The sequence below is a fragment of the Paroedura picta genome, chromosome 8, assembly GCF_049243985.1.
Source record: "Paroedura picta isolate Pp20150507F chromosome 8, Ppicta_v3.0, whole genome shotgun sequence".
NCBI classification, from domain to species: Eukaryota; Metazoa; Chordata; class Lepidosauria; order Squamata; family Gekkonidae; genus Paroedura; species Paroedura picta.
Genome location: NC_135376.1, coordinates 84,575,045 through 84,596,455, shown reverse-complemented (window position 1 = coordinate 84,596,455; position 21,411 = coordinate 84,575,045). Strand labels below are relative to the sequence as shown.

Genomic DNA, 21,411 nt, shown 5'->3' with positions numbered 1-21,411 from the left:
GGAGAGTTCCAAGATGCTTAAAAGAAAGAGGAGGGAGGGAGAGAGAGAGAGAGAGAGAGAGAGAGAGAGAGAGAGAGAGAGTCCTAATTAACTATTTAACTGTTGTTTTGTATTCGTTCACTCTATTATGGTGGCAAGCAGTGCGGAAGAATGCTCAAAGGAGCAGGAGGTCTCCAAGGGAGCCAATCAGGGCAGTGGAGGAGAATATTTGGAAACATCAGGAAGTTTCTATCCTAACTATGCTACATTCACATCTTCTCCTATGCACCCCCCCCCCCAGATATTCCTCATATGCTCTTGACTCATGGACAGTATAGATTTTACATCTTCCCACAACCAGTGACTGTCTGTATATGACTGCGTAGGGAAAGGCAGTTGTGAACCAGGCTATAAAATGTTGTTGTTTTAACCCTTTGCAGCCACACCTTCCGAGGAGGCATCCCTTCATGAGCTTTCATTCCAAGCAAAGACACAACCCAAGCATTGAGATTTAATCAGTATCTATAACCACTAAACTACAAACTGTTGAACACAATAAGAACGAAGCCCCAGGCAACTCGACAAAATGTCTGTGGACAGGAAGGTTTAGGGCTGTAAGTGGGTACTTCAAAGCATTCCCAAGCTAAAAACAGTCCCATCTAGAACAAACTGACCCCTTCATCCCTAATGGGCAATGTTATCTGATGACACTTGTCGCTGATGTGGCATGCGCTTACTGTTCTTGGACGACTAGCAGTTGTTTCTGTAATAACAGCTGTAACTTTTCCTAGTATACATCAGCAGTCAAGATACAAACCCATTTGCTGTGTGAGTTATGCACAAGGGCCACCCACGTGGGGTTTGTGGGTACCACAGGGCTCACTGACACTTCATCTGATACCCGCCACGTGTTTTCAGAAAGAGGTTGGTCACTGGAGAGCTAATTGGCTGCACAGGTTAAAGTAGTGTCAATTCCACAGCAGCTACCACTGCAGTGTGGGTTTTGTTCTCTGTGACTGATTCTGCAGTTAAGATTTGCCGGTGCGTTCTCACCACATCGGATTCTAAATGCAGACTCCGAATTTGCCCCTGGCATTCTGCATCTGTGGTTTTCTCCCATCACTGGTCAGGGCTCCGTTCGCAACATCAGTTTTGCAGTTCCGTCAGGAGAGTGTGCAGTCCTGCCCCCCGTTGTGCCTCCCGTTGTTCGGTCATCTTTCACTTCAAGGAGGCTGGTCAGGGGGGCAGACTGAGAGCAGCAATAAATGATGCTTAAAATCAGCCTGTACTCAAACAGCAGGTCCTTCTTGGGGACCCAGGGCTAATATCCGTCCACGAAGGTGAGTGTGGCCAGGCACCAGAACGTACCTCCCGCTGGCTTGCTTCATGCGTTGGGATTTCTCTCGCCTCTCCTCCTGCATGACGATCCAGCTGCTGCTGACAGGGGAAGGGCTAGTGGGTGCCTAGGGCTTGGAAAAGGGCAGTGGGGTTTAGTGGCATACCTTGTCCCTCATTGTGGCTCTTCAACTGCAGCCCATGCCTCAGGCCAGGCGAGTATGTGTGGGTGAAAGTCCGCAATAAATCCACGTGTCCAGATGCACTGGAGGGACAGGCTTGCCGATGCACCAGTCTTGCCTGCTGCGTGGAACTAGGGAAGCTGCACGGGAGAGAAAAGTGAGTGGGGGAGCAATAACACGCTTGCACCGTAACACAATGAAAAATAACTTTTAAAAAATGCACCCCTATCCTTTGATTCCCATCCAAGCAAAGGGTGTGTGTGTGTTCCTGCAAGAAACTTATGGAGCCGGGAGAATGCCGGACGCCATCTTGGGTTCGACACGGCTGGGGCCAGGCCCAGAGAATGCTGGACGCTGCAGGACATTCTGCCAATGGTTTGGGACGCGGGACATTTGGAGAAAACCCAGGACTGTCCCGCTATTTTCAGGGTGTATGGTCACTATAAGTTAGATTCTGGAGGAGGAGACGGTGTTACCCAAATTGCTGAACACGTGTCCTAAAAACACATATCTTTGAGCTTGTGGGGAAGATTAGCCCAAATGCTGCGAGAGGGGGGTAACTTAGCGTTTATCGGATCGTTACCTATGTCTACGAGGGTTTATTACACCCGTGGGAACTCAAGGCAAATACAGATTTAAATGGTAAAATATCAATATAAGCTTTTATTGAAAGGAAAATAACAAAAAGACACACAAATAGCTAACACATATACAAGCAGTCATATAGAGAAGGGGGAGGAAGAGTGGAAGGCTTGATAGTTACCTGTCCGAGGAGTGGTGGGTCAGAGGAAGAAGCACGAACCAGCGTGGGAGGTCCCGGGTTGGAAGACACTCAGAGTGGCTGTGTGAAGCCACAGTTTTTATAGGATTTTGGGAAGGGGGCTACGTGACAAGGCTCAGGTAAGCATGTGCTGGAAGTTTCCAGGGTCCCCAGAGATTAGGACAATACCTGGCCAAGTGGGGGGTGATGGCCGTAAATGGATTTGGATAAAAGTATTAATGGCTCTGAGGAAGAGAGCCATCAGGTCTAGCTGGCAGGGTGTGGGGAGGAGATATCCCCTGGCAGAGGGGCCAAGTGTGAAAAATGTTGCAAGACAAAGGATTTTCCTAGGAGCCCTTAGGCAAACAGGAGGAAGCCAGTCCACTCACTTAGAAAGACAATGGGGGGGGGGGTGAGCTGATGCAAGCTTGAGTCCAGAGGCACCTCTGGGTCAGGCAAAGGCTGTCATTCCAAACCTAAGGCAGAGAGCAAGATTTCTAAGATGGAGTCTGGCCTGGCTTGGCTGACCCTAGCAGTGTCATGGCTTTAGCTTAAGCCTAGACTATTGTGGGGTGCCATTGGTTATAGAAGACAGTGTGCCAAAGCATAAGGCAGGGATCCTGCCATGTGTAACAACAGGGGCAGGGAGTGGGTAGAGTTGATTTTCTACATCCCCAAAAAATGGGCGCTTTTGCTACTGCACATTCATGTTGTAACGTGATCATGTTCAAAACTGGAAAAAAAATGACAAAAGGGAGAGTGGGAGGAGAGGGAGATTATTGTTTGGTGTTGATACGTCATCACTTGAGGCAGGTAATGGAGGAGGAAGCCCACTTCAATCCCGAGCTTCCTCATTGGTTAAGGGAAACAGTCTGTCTCATTGTTCTTTCCCAGTGTATTTTTTAGAATTACCTCCTCATTTCCCCTGTGCTTGGACTTCCTCTGTGTGTGTGCTGTGTGTATGTCTGCCTCTCATGGCAGCCATTTTGTGGGTCTGCCTGCTCCACTGTGTCAGAACTCCACAGGCTCAAAAAGATTCGGGTGTCCTGTTCTAGTCACAGTAGTCAGTGGCGCATGGAACCGAAGGGGCTCTTGGTTCCTCAGTGTGTGAGGGCTGCAGAGCTACCGCAGGCCCTACATCTGTGGTAGTCTAAAGGCCTCAGATTCAACTCCCGGCATCCTCAGGCTGTCCCTGAGTGCCTTTGGCAGCCACTCCAGACAACACCGGGCTGGACTGACCAACAGTCTGCTACAAACAGCAGGAAGAGAAGGGGAAAGCGTTAACTGGAAAGGACCCAAAGCCAAAATAGCAGCTGAAACTTAATGTGGGTAATGCTCCTATGACTGTTATAAATTCACCCCAAACTAGAACTTCTCGTTCTTTTGCATTGCGTTGGCCAGTACATTCGAATGAATGAAGATTGGAGTGGACTTGGGGCCTGTTTACATCCATCATTGGAGCGGGATCATCCTTTTTTTGTGTGTGTGTGCTTCAGTCATTCTTTTGCAGTTCACTGACTTCTTTGATACAATCGCAACTAATGCTCTTTTTAAAAGCATGAAACCACATGACAGGCTAAATAAAACACAATTACAAAAGCCCCAGAAGCTGCGGCAGATCCACCCTGGCCTCATTGTCACATCGCTGCAAAACAGCAAAAACACATTTCTGGGCTGCTATTTGACACTCCTGTGCAATGTTGTGTGGAGCAAGCCAGATCCCTATGTTAAAAACTACGCCTTTGAAAATGCAGAATCTTTTTGTTTTGTTTTTAAAAACGACTAAAATTCGGTACATTCAGCAAGAAATATTGCAAAGGGCCATTTCACGGATCCATTTCAAGTTACGTGATGGTGGAGGAAAGGGACCCCAAGATACAGCTGATTTAGGATGACCATGTAGGGCAGGTTTTCTCAACTAGCGTTTTGGGAAATCCTGGCCCTAGAGCTCTGGTTCTCAACCTGGGGGTCGGGACCCCTTTGAGGGTCGAATGACCCTTTCACAGGGGTTGCCGCAGGGCAAGCAGCTTGGCCGAGGGGGCGCCATCTACACAACAGTCTTGCGGAGTAGATCGACATAGAGTGTTCGTCTGTCTGGAGCAGTGGAAAAAAGCGAGATCAGCATGGTGGGACAAGAGGCAGAACTGAACTGAGAAACCCCACAAAAAAAACCATCCAATTTATATACAATCATGAACTATGGATTTTCACGCCATTGGTCAGTTTTGATTTAATTTCAGTGAAAGAACACATGCCTAATTTTATGGTTGGGAGTCACCACAACATGAGGAACTGTATTAAAGGGTCGCAGCATCAGGAAGGTTGAGAACCACTGTCCTAGAGGATTTTCCTGAATGGGTGGGAGTTATTTAATTTGCATATATTTTAAAAATGTTGTTAAACATTTATCATGTGCTATGACCATATATAGTCATGTCAAGGCGCCCACCGCTCCCAAAATGGCCACTGATGGGCCTGGAGAGGATGGGAAGGGGAGGGACCTTGGGTGGGCGGGTCCACAGCGATGCTTCCCATCTATATTCTGCATGATCGCTCCATTTCTGGGGTTTCTTGAAGCCTGAAGAATGTTTCAGGGGTTTCCTTAACACTGAAAAAAGCTGAGAAAGGCTGCTGTAGGGTCTTCAAGCAAGAGACATTCAGAGGTAGCTTGCCATTGCCTGCCTCTGCACAGTGACCCTGGTATTGCGTAGTGGTCTCCCTCCCAATGCTAACCAAGGCTGACCCTGCTTAGCATCCAAAATCTGATCAGATCGGGCGCATCTGGGCCGAAGTATGTAAACAAAATGACCAGTTGATAGAAATGCATCCGATCTACAGGGAATCTCGGAAGTTGTTGTAAGCCACTCTGAGGCCATTTGGAGAGGGGCGGCCTATAAGTCAAAATATAAAATAACAAAGTAAAATAAATTGCAGCAAAGCAATAATATGGGCATTGTGCAGGGGGTTGGACTAGATGACCTAGAGGTCCCTCCCAACTCAATGATTTTATGATTTTATGACACGCTTAGAATGGTCATAGAATGGAACCCGCAAGGGTATCTTTATAATGCAATGGAACTATAGTTTGCTGCAATGCTTATTTTCGGTCTGGGTCTGCTTTTACCTTTACTATTAATTCTACCTTTGTATATTCTTTATAGGAAGTTTGGCCTTAGGCAGTTTGTTTTTCACATTACCTTTTAATTCTGTACCATTGCTTTGTTCATTGGATCCCTCCTGCCGCATGAGTGTGCTGTTTTTCGTCAGCAGCCAGCTTGGAGTCACAGCAAGAAAGGTGGGCTATAAGTAAATCAATAATAAACTGGATTTCCCCCCTTCCTTTATGGGGTTTAGCTGATAGCTTCATTTCTGGCCTTCTTCCTGGATTATGTTCTCTTTCTAGAACAGAAGACAACATGTTAACATGCCGAGGTGAGAAATTAGCTTGGGATTATTAGTCTTATTTTGGTTACTTTGAAGTAGCTCTTGTTGAAGAAAAGGTTGGTGATCCCTGGCTTAAACATGAGGAGAAAGCTTCCTAAAATACCAGTAGATCATGAATGGAATTTGTGATTTAGGAGCGGTGATGAAATCCTGTCCCTTGGAGGTGTTCCATAAAGATGGATAGCCGTGGAAGAAATATTGTGGTGAATGGCACAGCGTTCAAGTATCCCTTATTCCTGCCAGATTCAATACAGACAGAGTGGAATTATTTGTTTAATTGCTTCGGGAACAGCATGTTGTACTTTTCAGTCCCTGAACACATTGTGCCTTGTGAAGGATCAACAAACTACTTTTCTAGATGCTCAGTACAAATAAATATCCAAAGGAGTACTGTCTTAATTGTCTTGGGTTTCCAGAAACCCTTTATTTCCAAGGCTGGGTCATGTCTCTTGTTTCAGTCCCAGTTCTTTCACCACTGCCATGTTATATCTGGGAGGCCTGGTGAATGTTGGGAGGGCTGTGGGTGGGGACATGGGGGGATATGATGGAATGCAGGCTCTGATTGGTTACTGGAGAACTGATTGGCATCAGCTGCCACCACAGCACAGGGATCTACATTGTGTCAAGCTGCGGCAGTTGTTTCATGGCTGGCTCCACCTCCTGCAGCAGCCATTTTTCTACTGCGGCCGTTGTGCTGTGTCAGAATTCCAGATGTGCCCACAGGCTCAAAGAGGTTGGGAACCCCTGCTTAAGAGGCTCTCAAAGGCTCTGAAAACTGTCCTGAAATTGAAAAAGCAGTGAGAGGAATTCAGAGGAACAGCCAAGAAGCGCCAGGCCTCTCCCCCCCCCCCCTCGCCAAGCTGTCCCCGTGAACACCCATGCAGGGCTAACATGACGCAGCTGCCGACCACATGAGCAAGTGTTAGCACCAGTGTGACAAAGTGGCAGTTCCTTCATGCACAGTGTATTCATCCCAGGGGCAATCATGCATTCGCTCTTTGTTGAGTTTTCCGTTGTTGTCGCTAATAATTTTAAAAGGTTCTTGAGGCAAATGCCAGAAAGATCCTGGTCCTCATTCTTTCAGCCCCGGTATGTTCCTTTTGTTGCATTTCAGCCTTGCCAGACCTGAGAGCATGTTTTGTCACAAAATCGACTTGGTCCAGATTCAGAATCATTTTGAAAATTTTGAGGCAGAAGGGAATCTGGTTTTTGATTTTGGTGCTTAAAATGAGCTTTTCTGAGGTGAAAAATGAAGCTTTTTTTCGTATTAAAGAGCATGAATGATCGCTAAATGGATGAATAATACATGCAGGAAAAGCTTTGTTAACCAGAATCTGGAATCACCTAGAACATGGGGTAGTCAACCTGTGGTCCTCCAGATGTCCATGGACTACAATTCCCATGAGCCCCTGCCAGCAACCGCTGGCAGGGGCTCATGGGAATTGTAGTCCATGGACATCTGGAGGACCACAGGTTGACTACCCCTGACCTAGAAGATAAGCCGTTTCCACCACTCCCTTCCATACCTCTGCAGCAGGTACATGCAAGCCCAGCCTGCCGGGTGACTTTGGGCCAGTCACAGTTCTCTCAGAACTTCAAGGAATCTCAGGGTTTCACAAAACCCTTGTCGAGAAAACCTGAATTAAATGGATCGGTAGGTGGTATGAAAGACCTCAACCGGAGACCATGGAGAGCTGTTGCCAGTCTGAACGGACGATGCTGACCTCGATGGATGGTTCACTCTGAGGTTCACTCTTCATGTGTTCATGTGTTCCCTAGTTCGTGTGATACTTCAAATGCTGCTGCAGCCCACCTTGTTGCACTCGGTTGTAGAAAGCCGGGTATATTTTGGTCTCTGCTTCTGGCCCACCCTCTCCATTACCGTCTTCCTGCTGTGCCCCCCTTCCAGTGCCCAGAAGTGGGGTAAAAACGAGCTCCATTTCTTTGTTCATCTCTAAATGATCCGGGCTGATATTCTGTTTGTTATTTGTGTGGGTGCTGAGGCAGGATCGTGGCTTGTGCCATACCCAGGATGGAAGGCTGCAATGAGGCTACCGCAAGTGGAGCCCGGAGGGAGGGGAGGTGGCTGCAGGTGTGTCTGCTGAGAAAGGCAGTCCCCAGGTGGACTGCGAGTCCCCCAGCTGCCCTGGGATCCTGGCAACGTGTCCGAAGTGTGAATCGCTGGCATGTGCGGAGGGACTGCTGCCTGCTTGCTGCTGATTCAGGATGCCACTAGATGGCCCTTGTAGAGAAAGTTGTCTGTTGTGCATCTATCGTATCTATTATGTCATTGGCTTTTGCAGCACAGTGTTATTTTTGGAGCCTGTGGGTTTATAAGTTATAGAACAGGACCCCTCCTCCACCCCAAAAATACTCTCATCTAAATCCACATTGTTATGGTGTAAGGTTGCCATGTCCTTTGATGCTGCCACCAGGGAACGGCGGGAGCTCCACAACATGCTGTCAGAAGTGACCCTGGAATCATCAGGGGTGAAACTCCACGGTAGAATTTGCTTCAAACCATAGAGTTTGGCCACAATCCAGAGTGTCACACTCCCCCAATGACCCCAGCATGCTCACAGCACTTCCGGGTGGTGTCAGCATCTCACAGTGTTTTTCTGTATTCTGTTGAGTAGGGAAGGGGGGGGCAGACAAAGTGTGTCTGGAAAGCAGGGAACATCCTAATCCAGTAGACCTGATAACCCTACTATGTCAGGAACCCCTATACTCCTGACTGGCAAAAAATGTTTAAAGGAATCAGAACAGGAGACTAAGAATTCCCTCCCCCCCCCCTCCCCACACACAGACAAGCTTTCATGAATCAGACCTTCCTTCCTCAGATGCTTTGGAATATAATATAATATTTTGGTGGAGGAGATCTTTTGGGCATGAAATTGGGGTCACTGTGGGTAGGCAGGTACATGTGAGTTCCTGCATTGTGCAGGGGGTTGGACTTGATGGCCCTGGAAGTACTTTCCATCTCTATGATTCTGTGATTCTATAAATCCATCAAATTGATTTGTGTATGCAAGAGAAAGGGGTGTGCTGAATGGGGTGTATGTGACAAAGAAAGGCTGTTTGGTTCAAAATGAAGGAGGAGGTGGAAGAGTCATCTTTTCATTGATTTCTCCCTGGTTGGATCGAGCAAATGCAGAAAAGAGCAACAAGGATGACTGAGGGCCTGGGGACCAAGTCCTACAAGGAAAGGCTGAGGGACTTGGAAATTTTCAGTCTGAAGAAGAGGAGCTTGAGAGGGAAAAGCAATAAGTATTGGAAAGGCTGTCACTGAGAGGAAAGGCAGTGGTTACTGTTAGCAGCCCAGGATAGGACTAGCTGCAATAATGTATTATTCATTCATTCATTCATTCATTCATTCATTCATTCATGCATTCATGCATTCATTCATTCATTCATTCATTCATTTAGATTTTAATACCGCCCTTTCCATACAGCCCAGGGTGGTTTGCATGGAATGTTTTGGGAAACATAGAACATCATATATTAAATAAGTCACAACACAACATGTCAGTCACAGATCTAACAATAAATATAAATTTAACAGATTACTATAATTGGGTTTAAATTAAGGCCAGAAATGTACCAGCTGGACATTTGGGGGTGGGATTTCCAGTAAGAGTAGTTCAGCAGTCAAATTGGCTGCCTGGTGATTATTTATACTACAAAAATACAAAATTAGTAAAGGCTTACCAGGGCTGCACTGTTCCAGTTAAAGGTTACCCAGCAAGTGTCCACAGCAGAGTGGGGATTTGGGCTTGGGTCTCCCAGATGCTCATTTAACTCTCTCTAACCACAACTGCAAGTCTTCCACTAGGCGTTCGGTCGAGGTGAGGCAGGAGGATCTGTGGGTCTCCCCTCTCTCTTGATGCCTGGATATTTCGACATTGCATATCTGCCATCTACCTGTTGAAGCACAGGATTTGTTGATGGGGAGGCTGCGGAGCTAAAGCCTGTACGGTTCAAGTTAAACCACTGTTGCTCTTTTGTGGGGTCTTGTTTTAATTATGGGGTTTTATGGATTTTATAGACTTTAGCAACGTAATTCATTTTATTTTGATGTTAATTGCTGTGAGCCAGCCATGACTGAGAGTGGCGAGTAACAACTCCAAACGTGAATAAATATGTGCTTTTGCACGAATGAGTTGCACTTCACGAAGCCAGAACTATCACAGCTTCCACTGGTGAGATGCGTGAGCGTCACACACCTGGCACTCTTTGTCAGAGTCCGTAGGGTCTATCCCTCGCTTTTGGTCCACCATGGTGTCTGGGGAATAGAGGAGGGGTCTGAACAGCACTTATCTTGGAGGAAGACATCTCAGAATGGAGTTGGGTCGGAGTCCTTCTTGAAACCAGCTCCTGGGTTCAGTGTAGTTCCCTCACTACCCTGAGCCCCACCTCCTCACTGGCACCGTCCTCCCCAGTTAAGTATCTTTCTTACCACCCTACCTCCACCCCCCCCCCCGAGCCCTTAAAGAGGCAGCGATTCAGCGTCCTGCAGCAGACGCTTCGCCCTTGATCTCTCCCGTGCCCGGCCAGGTTGACTGTGTTCCGCCTTCGTCGTTCTCTGGGGCAAACCATGGTCTCTGGCAGGCTCTGCTACATCCCTCGGGATCCACCACTGTTCTGTCTCTGCCTCCTGTGGGATAGCCAAATCTTCCCGTTCATGCACCATCTCGCGGAGGGAGACAGGAAGTTCCTGACACTCTTGTATCTCCCCAGGATGGAGATGTGGGCATTTCTGGTCAGAGGGGCAGAAGCAACATTAAGGGAAGAAAGAGCCATGGGTTAGCTGTGTCTTTCAATGTCCATGGCCCAGGCTATCTGGATCTCATCAGATCTCAGAAGCTAAGCAGGGTTGGCCCAGGTTAGTATGGATGGAAGACCACCAAGGAAGTCCAGGGTTGCTAGGCAGAGGCAGGTATGGCTAACCATCTCTGGTAGTCTCTTGCCCAGATGTTCTCTGCAACCTGATGGCAGTTTTGCAACCACACACTTTTACACACACACACCGACTTGGGAGGAGTAGCAGAAGCCACAACACAGTTCTGGAGTCAATCTGCTCCCTGTTTATTTTTCTTCTTCCCTGTCATTGATAATGTATGCCTCTTTCTCCGTTTCCAAGTTCTTAAGAAGTTGAAGCCTCTGAGCGCTCTTTAGACCTCCAGGGTCTGAAGAAAAACACCCACAACTCACAAAGTCGCCTATTTGAATAATGACTGTCCCTGTTGTGAAGACCAAAGGGCGTGTGTTTCAGATCTCCGGCTGATTGTGAGGTTTCTAATTATCTCACGACCTTGTGGCGGTGCTTTTGTAAGGATCAAAAGAATCCTCGACTATAACTTGCAGGCAAAACCATAATTAAACGTTGGGGAAGAGGCTGGCGACGGCACCAGAGGAACGGAACTGTAGCTCTGTTCATAAGTTCCAGCGAATTGCAGATAGAATCTGCATATAGTGTGTGATTGATTTTTCCTTATACAAGGGTTGACTGACTTTCATGTTACATCCAACGCATGTACACATGGCTGTGTAACCGAAGCCTCCCATTTCTGGAGTTACTGACCCTGTTCCCCAGTTTCATTTGAAAAGTGAATGCATGTTGGCTCTTCCTTACAGGCATATGTGTAGGCTGTATGGACATTCAGTTTCAATATTTTATAAGATGTTCCAATATGTTGTGAGTGTCCTGCACAGTGCAGGGGTTGGACTTGATGACCAATTCTATGTTATAAAAGGTGGGAACTACACTCCATTGATTACACTAGTAATAGAAAGGGAAACGAATCAGACAAGTGAGAAACATAGATTTACATGTGTTTGTCAGGCATGATGTGTGTGTGTGTGTGTGTGTGTGTCTGTCTGTCTGTCTGTGTGTGTAACAGGGCTTATATATATTCACAAAATTTGGTCCGATAGCACCTGTAAGACCAACAAAGTTTTATTCCAGTTTTGAGCTTTCATGTGCATGCACACTTCCTCGGACAATGAAATAGGAATCATCAGAGTGCAGATAAAGAACAGAGTAAATCAGCAGACATGATGAAGATATCCCATAAATATACTGCATAATATCTTGCTAGAATAACAGCGTTACCAGTCCTTTGGGTTCAACTGCCATTCACAAAAACCTAAGAATAAAAATGTTAAGGTCAGGGATTAATAGCAGATATCTTCATGATGCTGTTTACCGATTTCCTGCTCATTTACTCTGTCCTTATATCTGTACTCTGATGATCCCTGTTTCATTATCTGAGGAAGTGTGCATGCACATGGAAAGCTCACACCTACAGTAAAACTTTGTTGGACTTCAAGGTGCTGCTGGACTGAAATTTTATTCTGCTCCTTCAGACCAACATGGCCACATGCCTGAATCAGGCCTTAATATATGTGAGCAAGATCACTCTGTGTCTACCTTGTCCGTGAATCTCCTTCACTGCTCTAGGCAGCAGCAGTGCCAGTATCATAGCTGACAAACACATGTAAATCTATATTTCCAATTTGTCTTTTGGATTCTCTCTTGGTTTCCACCCATTTCCCATCTGGCTACTGGTGTCACCAATTAAGTGCAGTTCCCCCCTCCCCCCCCCTTTATAAAACATTGGAACTTTTTCCAGTTTGCGTATTCCTTCCCATACTTTCCTTCCTTCCATCCCATCCCAAACAAGTTATTCATTGTCTGCAAATGCACAGCGAGTTTCAAGAGACACTGACTTAAACAGGAAAGGTGCAGAGATCATCCCTCACTGGGTACCATTTGAAGACCAAACTAGACATGTGGGTGCCATGAAGACACAGGTGCCGTTTTAAAGTCATGTCAAAATGCCTCAGGGGTCCATCCTGATCAGGCCTACAGTGAGGGTGGGCTGAGGCAGGGGTAGTCAACCTGTGATCCTCCAGATGTCCATGGACTACAATTCCCATGAGCCCCTGCCAGCAAATGCCAGAAGATGGGTAAGAGCACTGCTCTGCAGGTCCCTGCACTTTGAAATGACTTTACACGGTGACACCGCTAGCTCTGTGGTAGCTGTGAGAATGCTCTAATTGTGTCTAGAACACCAGGTTCTTCAGTGCCTGAGAGACAGCTGAATACAGGACACACAATGCTTTCCCATGCAGATGGGCTTCCTCCCAGAACGAAAAATGCTTTCAGGAGTTCTCCTGCTCCTTCAACAGCTGAGCGAGACCAGGGAGGAAACAGGAGAAGCCAAGGCTGTTTTTAGATGTCTTGGCACAGCAGAGGCAGGGGTCTTTCCGCCTGGCAACTCTCATTGCTACGGCAATTTCCAATTGCATCTCTTATATAATGCCAGTGCTTTAAAGCAGCCATTCTCAAGGAGGGCCATATGGCACATTTGAAGGGGGCCAAAAACTGGTTAACATGAGAACGGGAGCCCAAAGGGGCCATGGTAACTGAACCAATAAAATTTGTCACAGATGATTTCATTAATTGCTAGAAAGTTTGACTTTCATCAAAGGAAAGAAGAAGAAATAATGTAATCCATTCCTTTGTGTGTGCTTGAATCAATCCATTCGAGGAAAAAAATGAACAAATGCACATGCTTCTCTTGGTCAAATGCACATGCTTCCAGAAATCTGTCTCACATATAACTTTATTATTGATTATTTATTCTGATTTATTAGTCGCCGTTTGTGGCTACTTGTAACATAAAACCAATAAAAAACAGTACCTAATAAAAGCCCCAGTTTACAAAACAGTAACATAATGCAGTACAGCGGTGAAGAAAAGTCTGCAAATCCCTCTATGAACTATGGCTCAGCCACCTTCCCAATACCTGACCCAGTGTTGCAAGTGAGGGGATGGAAGATGTACAAGAAAGGGAGAAGAAGCTATTAGACAAAGTTCATGGAGTATAGTTATTTCACTCTCAGCTTAGCCTTGCTCAATGAGCAAGCAGCCAGCCTACTGCAGGGGGCCCTGGAACTAGAGAAGAGCTCCTAAAAGGTCCAAGAACAAAACAAAACAAAACAAAAAGTTTCAAAATGGCTGGTTTAAAGAAGCAGAGGGATGGCAGGAAAAATTTCTCCCATCAGCCCACTTTTGTAGGAAGAGATAGGGAAGGCATTTCCTGACTTCAGGTTAGATCGCCGAAATTTATGTCACAGCTGCTGTTAAGAATACATCTGTTCCCCCTGCCCCCATGGACACATTGTCTCCCTAGCATGGCTGTGTGATGGCTTTTCACTTGTTGACATCTCGTGATTCTTTTGGTCTTGTTGGGCATCAGAAATGAAACTTCATAAGAAACTAGATGGATCATTCAGGAGGGCAGCCATGTTGGTGTGAAGCATTGGAAGTTTGAATCCAGTGGCATTTTTAAGGCCAAAAAGGTTTTATTCTGAGTATAAGCTTTACAGACATAGAACCATAGAGTTGGAAGGGGCCATGCAGGCTATTGGTGCTGCCTGATTTGGGCTGGAACAGCTGCTTGGATGCACAGTGCTGACCATGATGGGCCAGGACTCTGATTCAGATGAAGGCACCGTTGCGTGTCGTGGGTCCGTGCTTTGGTGGAGCAGGGGCCACCAGCTCGCAAAACAAGTCAAATTCCCAGCAACGATGAGCTGGAAATCTGCACTGGTCATCTGTATGTCAAAAAACACAGACCTCAGAGAGAAAGTCAGCTCCTCGCGCTGGAAAAACTGGCTTTTGCTGCCTCTGAGAAAGGGACCAAAGCAGTTCACTTTCCAGAAACAGCTGATAAGCAGAGCGACAAAGGCTCGCTTCAAGAGAGATCCCGGCCTGCTCTTGGAGTCCCAAACAGCTGATTTGGGGCTATTTTTGGAAGCCCCTGTCTCCTGGTCACACATTTGGGGAATGAAGGGAGATTACAGCGATGACGGGGGAGGAAGTCAGGAATCCCGGGGTGGGCTGTCTGTGCCAGGACCGCTAATCCGGTGACTTTGGCTTGCCTTTTGCCACTTCAAAATAGTTAGGGGAATCGAATAAGTGAGCATGCTTAGTTTCCTTTTTTTTCCATTTTAAATGTGCCGCTTCCTGCTTGGAGGATATTTTTAGCTGTGCCGCAGCATCCAAAGTGTTAACTAATTGAGTCATCAAGTTTCATACTTGGCCACAGAAAATGGCAGTGGAAGAGGAAGAATGTTTCCTGAACCAAGTAAGCCTTTGGGGATGCTGTCCCAGGATGGGGGGAGGTCTCTGATTTGTGTATGTTTTTGCATGAGATAGAATATAACAACATCATAATGCCCTAGCCTCAAACCTATGCAGGGCAGTTCAGGACACGTCTGTTTACTTTCCTTCTGTCGATTGTACCGGGCTTTCCCTGCAGTCTGAGCAGTCACAGAAATCCCCGTCAGTGGTAGTGGGAAGACTTCATGTTCTCCCCTCGATGCTGAAATCAGAGGGATTTTGGGAGAGGCTGTTTTTGGTTGAGGCAGAGGCCTGTCAGAGGTTGGGCGCCTATGATTTTGTTTAGTTCTGGCTCCTGTTGTGGTAGCTCTTTCGCGGGCCATTTCATCAGCCTGTGAGCCTGCAGGCGGGCTTCATATATCAAATGACTAAGACCTCCTTTAATTGAAGTGTACCTTGCTGGTAAGAAAGGGGAAAGCTGCTGAGGCGGCAGTTTCTAGTCCTGCAGATCTGAAAGCACAGGGATCTTGCCCTTCCTGGCAATTTATCCTTTTGACCTTAAAGATGGTGATTGGGGTAGCGGAGATTCTTCTTCTGGGCCAGGACATTGCTGGGCTAGGTCACAGGCGCATAAATATGATGCTTAACTAATTAATGTGGGGGGGAGGGTGTTGTGGAGGGTGAAATGATTGTAAAGCAGAGACTGTTCTGTCTGCAAAGGGTCTTCTCCCTGGGGTATGGCCGACAACAAGAAGATAAATGTCTCTTGAAGGTCAGCGGCCCTGAGTAGACAGCGTTCCTTAAAACATGGAGTGATGCGCATGTCGATAAACAGAATAATGAATTGCATTACTTGCGCAAACTAGTTTACATGTCCGTACTGCTCTGCATTCTCTAACTAAATGGCTGTAGAATCTTTGCAGAGATGGATTTGGTTTGGTTTGGGTGTTTCCACCCGGTTTTCTTAGGGACCCTAAGCAGTTTTGCAACAATGTTCACCATTTTATTCTCAGGACGACCCTGGGAGGTGGGCTAGGCTGAGACTGGTCCAAGATCTCCCAGGAACGTTTCATGGTAGAGGGGGGATTCGAACCTGGGTCTAGTCTGAAATGGTAGCCAGGGCACTGGGCTGCTTGCTGGGTATGTTTCCACTGAGCATGCATATGCAAGTGCTAAAATCACCCAATAGTCGCAAGGCTCCAATCCTAAACTTACTTTATGCCAGAAATTGAGGAATTCTTAGGATGTGGGTTTCTGCAGTGGGAAAAGGGAAAAGGCTTAAGAAACAAATCTCTGGGATGTCACAAGAGAGAGGGGGGTGGGAATGATTTACCTGCTGAGACAATAAGGATATATAATCGTGTATGTGAAATGGTTCCCTCCCCCTCCCAGGCATATTTCCAAAAGTGATTTAAATGGCCAGATTACTCATGGATTAATTTTGCTGTGCCAAACAGCTGGCAAAATTAGCGTCAGGAGCAAACAAACCTGGCAGAGGCCAAAGCAAAACTCCTTATGCCAGCTGGGATCTGGGCAGGGAACTTGTGCCAAGTCCCCCCCCCCCCCTATGTGGATTTCTCCAGTCCTCCCTACTGTACCTCTGGCACTCTAAGAATACCCTCTGACTTTTCCCATGTGACAATAGGAATGTATTGATTTTTTTTTTTGATTGATTGCATTTTATAGCCCGCCACTCCCAGGATGGCTCATAGCGGGTTACAACAGTTTATTAAAAATTCCCCAATAAAACACCAGCTAAAAACCAACATCCAATACAAACTGCAAAAAAACCCAAAAACACCAGCCAATATTAACCATCGTCCCCTGGTCCCAGCCCCGGACAGAGCTATCCGTTAGGGTTGGCATTTGCCCGATGAACTGGCGTTGCCTGAGGAGGGGCCTCCAATCTCACCATCCTGGCTTCAACCAAAGACCTGGTGGAAGAGCTCCATCTGGCAAGCCCTGCAGAACTGTGACAGCTCCGTCACGGCCCTCAGCTCTCCCGGGAGCTCTTTCCACCTGGTTGGGGACAGGACTGTAAAGGCTCTGGCGCGAGTTGTGGCCAGGCAAACTTCTCTTGGGCTTGGCCTTGAAGGTTAGTACCAAAACGTTGAACTTGCAACTGGTAACCAATGCAGCTGCCTCAGCACAGGCTGCATACGGGCCCTCCAAGGTGCACCAGTGAGGACCCTAGCAGCTGCATTCTGCACCAGCTGCAATTTCCGGGTCAGAGACAAGGGCAGGCCCACATAGAGCGAGTTACAGAAATCCAATTTGGAGGTGATCATTGCATGAATCAATGTAGCCAAGCAGTCCGTAGACAGGTAGAGCGCTAGTAGCCTTGCCTGGCACAGATGAAAGAATGCTGACCGAGCTACTGACCTGGGCCTCCATTGATGGGGAGGAATCCAGGGTCACCCCAAAATCCCTATTTATATTCATATTTGTAACAGAACAAAGTTTGAGCTCAGTGGAATCTTTAAGACTGACCAAAGTTTTATTCAAAGTTTAAGCTTTCTGGTGCATGTACACTTCTTGTATCTGAAGAAGTGTAAAGGTAAAGGTATCCCCTGTGCAAGCACCGAGTCATGACTGACCCTTGGGGTGACGCCCTCCAGCGTTTTCATGGCAGACTCAGTACGGGGTGGTTTGCCAGTGCCTTCCCCAGTCATTACTGTTTACCCCCCAGCAAGCTGGGTACTCATTTTACCGACCTTGGAAGGATGGAAGGCTGAGTCAACCTTGAGCCAGCTGCTGGGATTGAACTCCCAGCCTCATGGGCAGAGCTTTCAGACTGCATGTCTGCTGCCTTACCACTCTGCGCCACAAGAGGCTCATCCTGAGGAAGTGTGCATGCACTCAAAAGCTTATACCTTGAATAAAACTTTGCTGGTCTTAAAAGTGCCACTGGATTCAACCTTTGCATGCATGTGGATAACAAAATTCAGACCTTGTTTTTCCAGGGCTACATGGGTAGTAGTCAGTATAAACATCTGGAGCCTGTCTAAACATTCTGGGCTCCCATTAGAAGAGGTAGAAGACCAGGTTGGAGATCCAGGTTGGACTTCTTCAGAGAGGGCCTGTTTTGCAGCATCCAAACTCAGGTTGCGATCCTCAACTTGCCCTTGAAAGCTCACGCTTTGAATAAATCTTTGTTGGTCTTAAAGGTGCTGCTGGACTCTGACGTTATTGAATTAGTAGACTTTCAACCTCCTCTTGTAGGGTCTGAGCTTCTTCTAGAAGTCATTGCCCCAATGTTTTGCAAGAACGGTTGCCTCCTGCCTGCAAGGAATCTTTTAAAAATCCCACGGAAAGAGGCACCTTTGGACCGCAGAGAGCAGTTTGGACCAGCTGGCCTGGAATGTATCACCTTGCAATGGAGACTGCAAGTCCTGATTGCAGACATGCTGTTGAAAAGCTTCACTGCAGATTGCTCATGCAGCCAAACTACCCTTTGTGGAATGTGCACAGATGGGCCTGGCAGGAGCTGATACTGTTCTGCCCTCAAGCTGAGGCTTTGCGAGTGTGCTGACCCCACAGCGCACGATGCATGGCCATTAGTGCCACTGTGGCATTTTGTGAGAGCTCCGAGCGGGAGCGGGATTCTCTCTTTCTGATGCGCGCCGCGATGGCTTGAGGGGCAGATGCACACGATGTGAGGATGGTTTGAGCTATGGCGAGGAGCGGTGCCGAAAGGGTATCTATTTTAAACCATTTTCTTCTGGGGACGCTGTTGCTTTATTAAAAGAGCTGGGGGTGTTATTGCTGGTGAGCCCTGAGCCTCCTGGATATTGGGGATACGCAGCAAGGGTCTCAATCCGCAGGTTCTGCTGGATGTCGGCCGGGCTTTTGGAGGCCCTGCTGTTGATGAAAGGGTTAATTTGGCGTGAAGCGGACTTGTGTGGCTGACACGAGGATTTGCTCCGAGTAAACAAAGCGGGGTCAGTGTTCAGAATAGAAAATATCTTCCATTGTTGTTATTGTTTTGAATTTATGGGATTATTTTTAAACAGAGGTGGGGATGTCTTACTTGCTGACTGGGCACAGGATGTTTTAATACTTCTCATAAATTTATTTCAGTAAAAGAGATTCCACTCCCCCTCCCCCCCCATATAAGAATTATAAAAGGTTTTGATTATGGAGACGTCGCATGGGACTCAAAATTGACCGCCTGGGCAAGCTATGGGATTTCTACTTTTTTCGGTTCCCAGAGAAGCCTACATATTTCTGAAAACAATGGGCTTAGACTGGGAGCAGCTTTGTATAGGACTGTAGCGTATTGATTTACTTTGTACATATGCAACAGTTTCCTACTGAATCAGTCCATTGATCCGTCTGGTGTAGTACAGTCTACTCTGAATTAGCAGCTGTTCTCCAGGATCCCAAGCAGGGTTTTGTTTCCCCATCCTTTTCATCCCTCCCTCCCTTCCCTCCCTCCCTCCCTCCCTTCCATCCCTCCATCCCTTCCTCCATCCCCCTCCCTACCTCCCTCCCTCCATCCCTCCCTCCCTCCATCCCTCCCTCCATCCATCCATCCATCCATCCATCCACCTGAAGGTAACTAGGAATTGACCCTGAGAATTTCAGATTGTTGAACTCCACAGTTTTGACTCTGGTTCCTTTCCCACATAGTCATAAGGCTCTCCAGGCAATCTTGTACCCCCGTCACACAACTTGAGCTTCCTCCCAAGTAGTTGTGAAGTTAAAAATAGACTGGTGCCCTCATCTACCTTCCTGAGGAAGAGCCAGCTACAAATGGAATTAGCTGAAAATTTTTTGGGGTAAAAGAATGTCAGAGACTGAGACGAAGCTGGCAACAGGAACTGGTTTAGAGAAGATACTACAAAGAGTGACGATTCTAAGAGATGTATATAGTCCTATTACAGTCTGTCTTGATTGCTCAAGATCAGGAACACCAATAGCTGTTGCTGATGTGCCAGGAAAAAGTAGTTAATAGAGGGCTTTCTGGGTGCCATATTCTCTTCTGGGTTCTGCGTGGCTGTGAGATCCTTGTTGTCTTTCTCAATGGGTTTTGCCACTGTGTAACACAAAGTGTTGGACTGGATGGGCCACTGATCTGACTCAACATAGCTTCTCTTATGTGGCATTGTATCCCGCTGAATTCCCTCCCATCCCAAACCCACCCCTCCCTCATTCTCTACCTAAAAACCTCTAGGAATTTTCCAACCCAGAGCTGGTAACCCTATCCCTGACCCAGTTGCCATATGGGGTTATAATAACCATCATCCCTTTTTTCTGAGTGGTTGTGATTGGGGAATGTGTGGTTGGGGAATGGAGGGGGAGCTGTTTGAACTCTTGAAATACATGAGAGATTCGCTAAAGATTTATATTATACTGCCCTTTACAGTTTACATGGATTTGTGATGGGGATGAATTCAGATTAGGATTATGTCCTGGAGGGAGGAGGGGCTCCTTCCTCGTCCTTATTATTGTTACTACTACTACTACTACCACTACTACTACTATTATTATTATATATAAATATTATTATTATTAAATTTATATGCCACCCGCCCAGGGCGGTTGGGAGGGCAGTTTATAAATTTAATATAAATTTAATTTCCCTCCCTGTTCCATTTTCTGGAGCTGGAAGCCATTTCTTGTTCCCACCGTTGCCATTTTCACTGTGTGAGCCACTACTTTCCTTGTTCTGAGTGTACCAGAGGGCTTCATTCTGTGCCTCCATTTACATTGGGATGAGGGGAGTGCTGTAGCCTCCAAGCTGTAGATGCTGCTCATTGGGAACAAAAATAGAGGGGGAATGACATCATGCAACTCTTGGAATCCCCCAAATCATTGTGGTTTTTACCACAGAGACTTGGAGAATTCCTAGAATGTCACAGGAAGGTGCGATAGAACTTCTGGGTACGTACCAGGAAGTTACATCATGATGCTGCATGACGCTGATTTCTGCAGTCCTCACTCTGCAGTCTTCCCAAGGTTTCCAGCCAAGGGCTGATAGCCCTGGTTTACCTTGAGTGTCTCTTCCCTTTCACTGGAACTCTGTCAATAAGAAGGGATCTACCACTGAGACTGGGAGCAGTTTTGTAGTATTGAACATTAAGGGTAATTAATACATGAACAGGCAGGATTTTTTGTATTTTTATCCTGCTTTTCAGCTAGAAATGAGCTCCTCGAATGGCCCACAACAATGAAAAGCAGTGCTGATGCTAAAAACCACCTATGGACGGCGTGCTTTGTGACTTTATGGTTCAAGGTATGATGGACACTGATTGGCTGCCACCTCCCCCACCTCAGGGAGTCTGGCCAATCAATTACGTGATGGAGTAGAAAATCATGGTAGGCTGTGCTGTGTGAACAAGAGCAGCATGGCATAGTGGTGAAGAGGATCAGATTAAAATCTGAGAGCATTGGGTTCGAGTTCCCAGTTGGTCACAGAGATGCAGAGGATGACTTTAAGCTGGTCATCTTCTCTCTCTGTCTGCCTCTCTCTTAGCCTAACTTACCACATGCGGTGATGGTTTTGGTAATAAAAATGGAGGAAGGGAGAGTATTGGGGCATTTGCAAAGGCTTCCGTGTTCATGGCATGCTTTTATCC

The 21,411-nt window shown here is 46.8% G+C and overlaps 1 protein-coding gene across 40 annotated transcripts in view; it reads left to right on the top strand.

Moving 5' to 3' along the window:
• The window catches only part of ANK3 (ankyrin 3), a 493,966-nt gene that overhangs the window by 271,866 nt on the left and 200,689 nt on the right, over positions 1-21,411 (top strand). The window contains exon 1 of one of the 40 annotated variants that reach the window (XM_077350678.1): positions 14,602-14,855. The exons of 38 other annotated variants lie outside the window; for them this stretch is intronic. In XM_077350678.1, the coding sequence (XP_077206793.1) occupies positions 14,820-14,855 (36 nt within the window). In that variant the 5' untranslated portion in view covers positions 14,602-14,819. Of the gene's footprint in view, positions 1-14,601; positions 14,856-18,349; positions 18,528-21,411 lie in introns of those variants that run through there. One more of the 40 variants, XM_077350680.1, reaches the window with a different exon arrangement.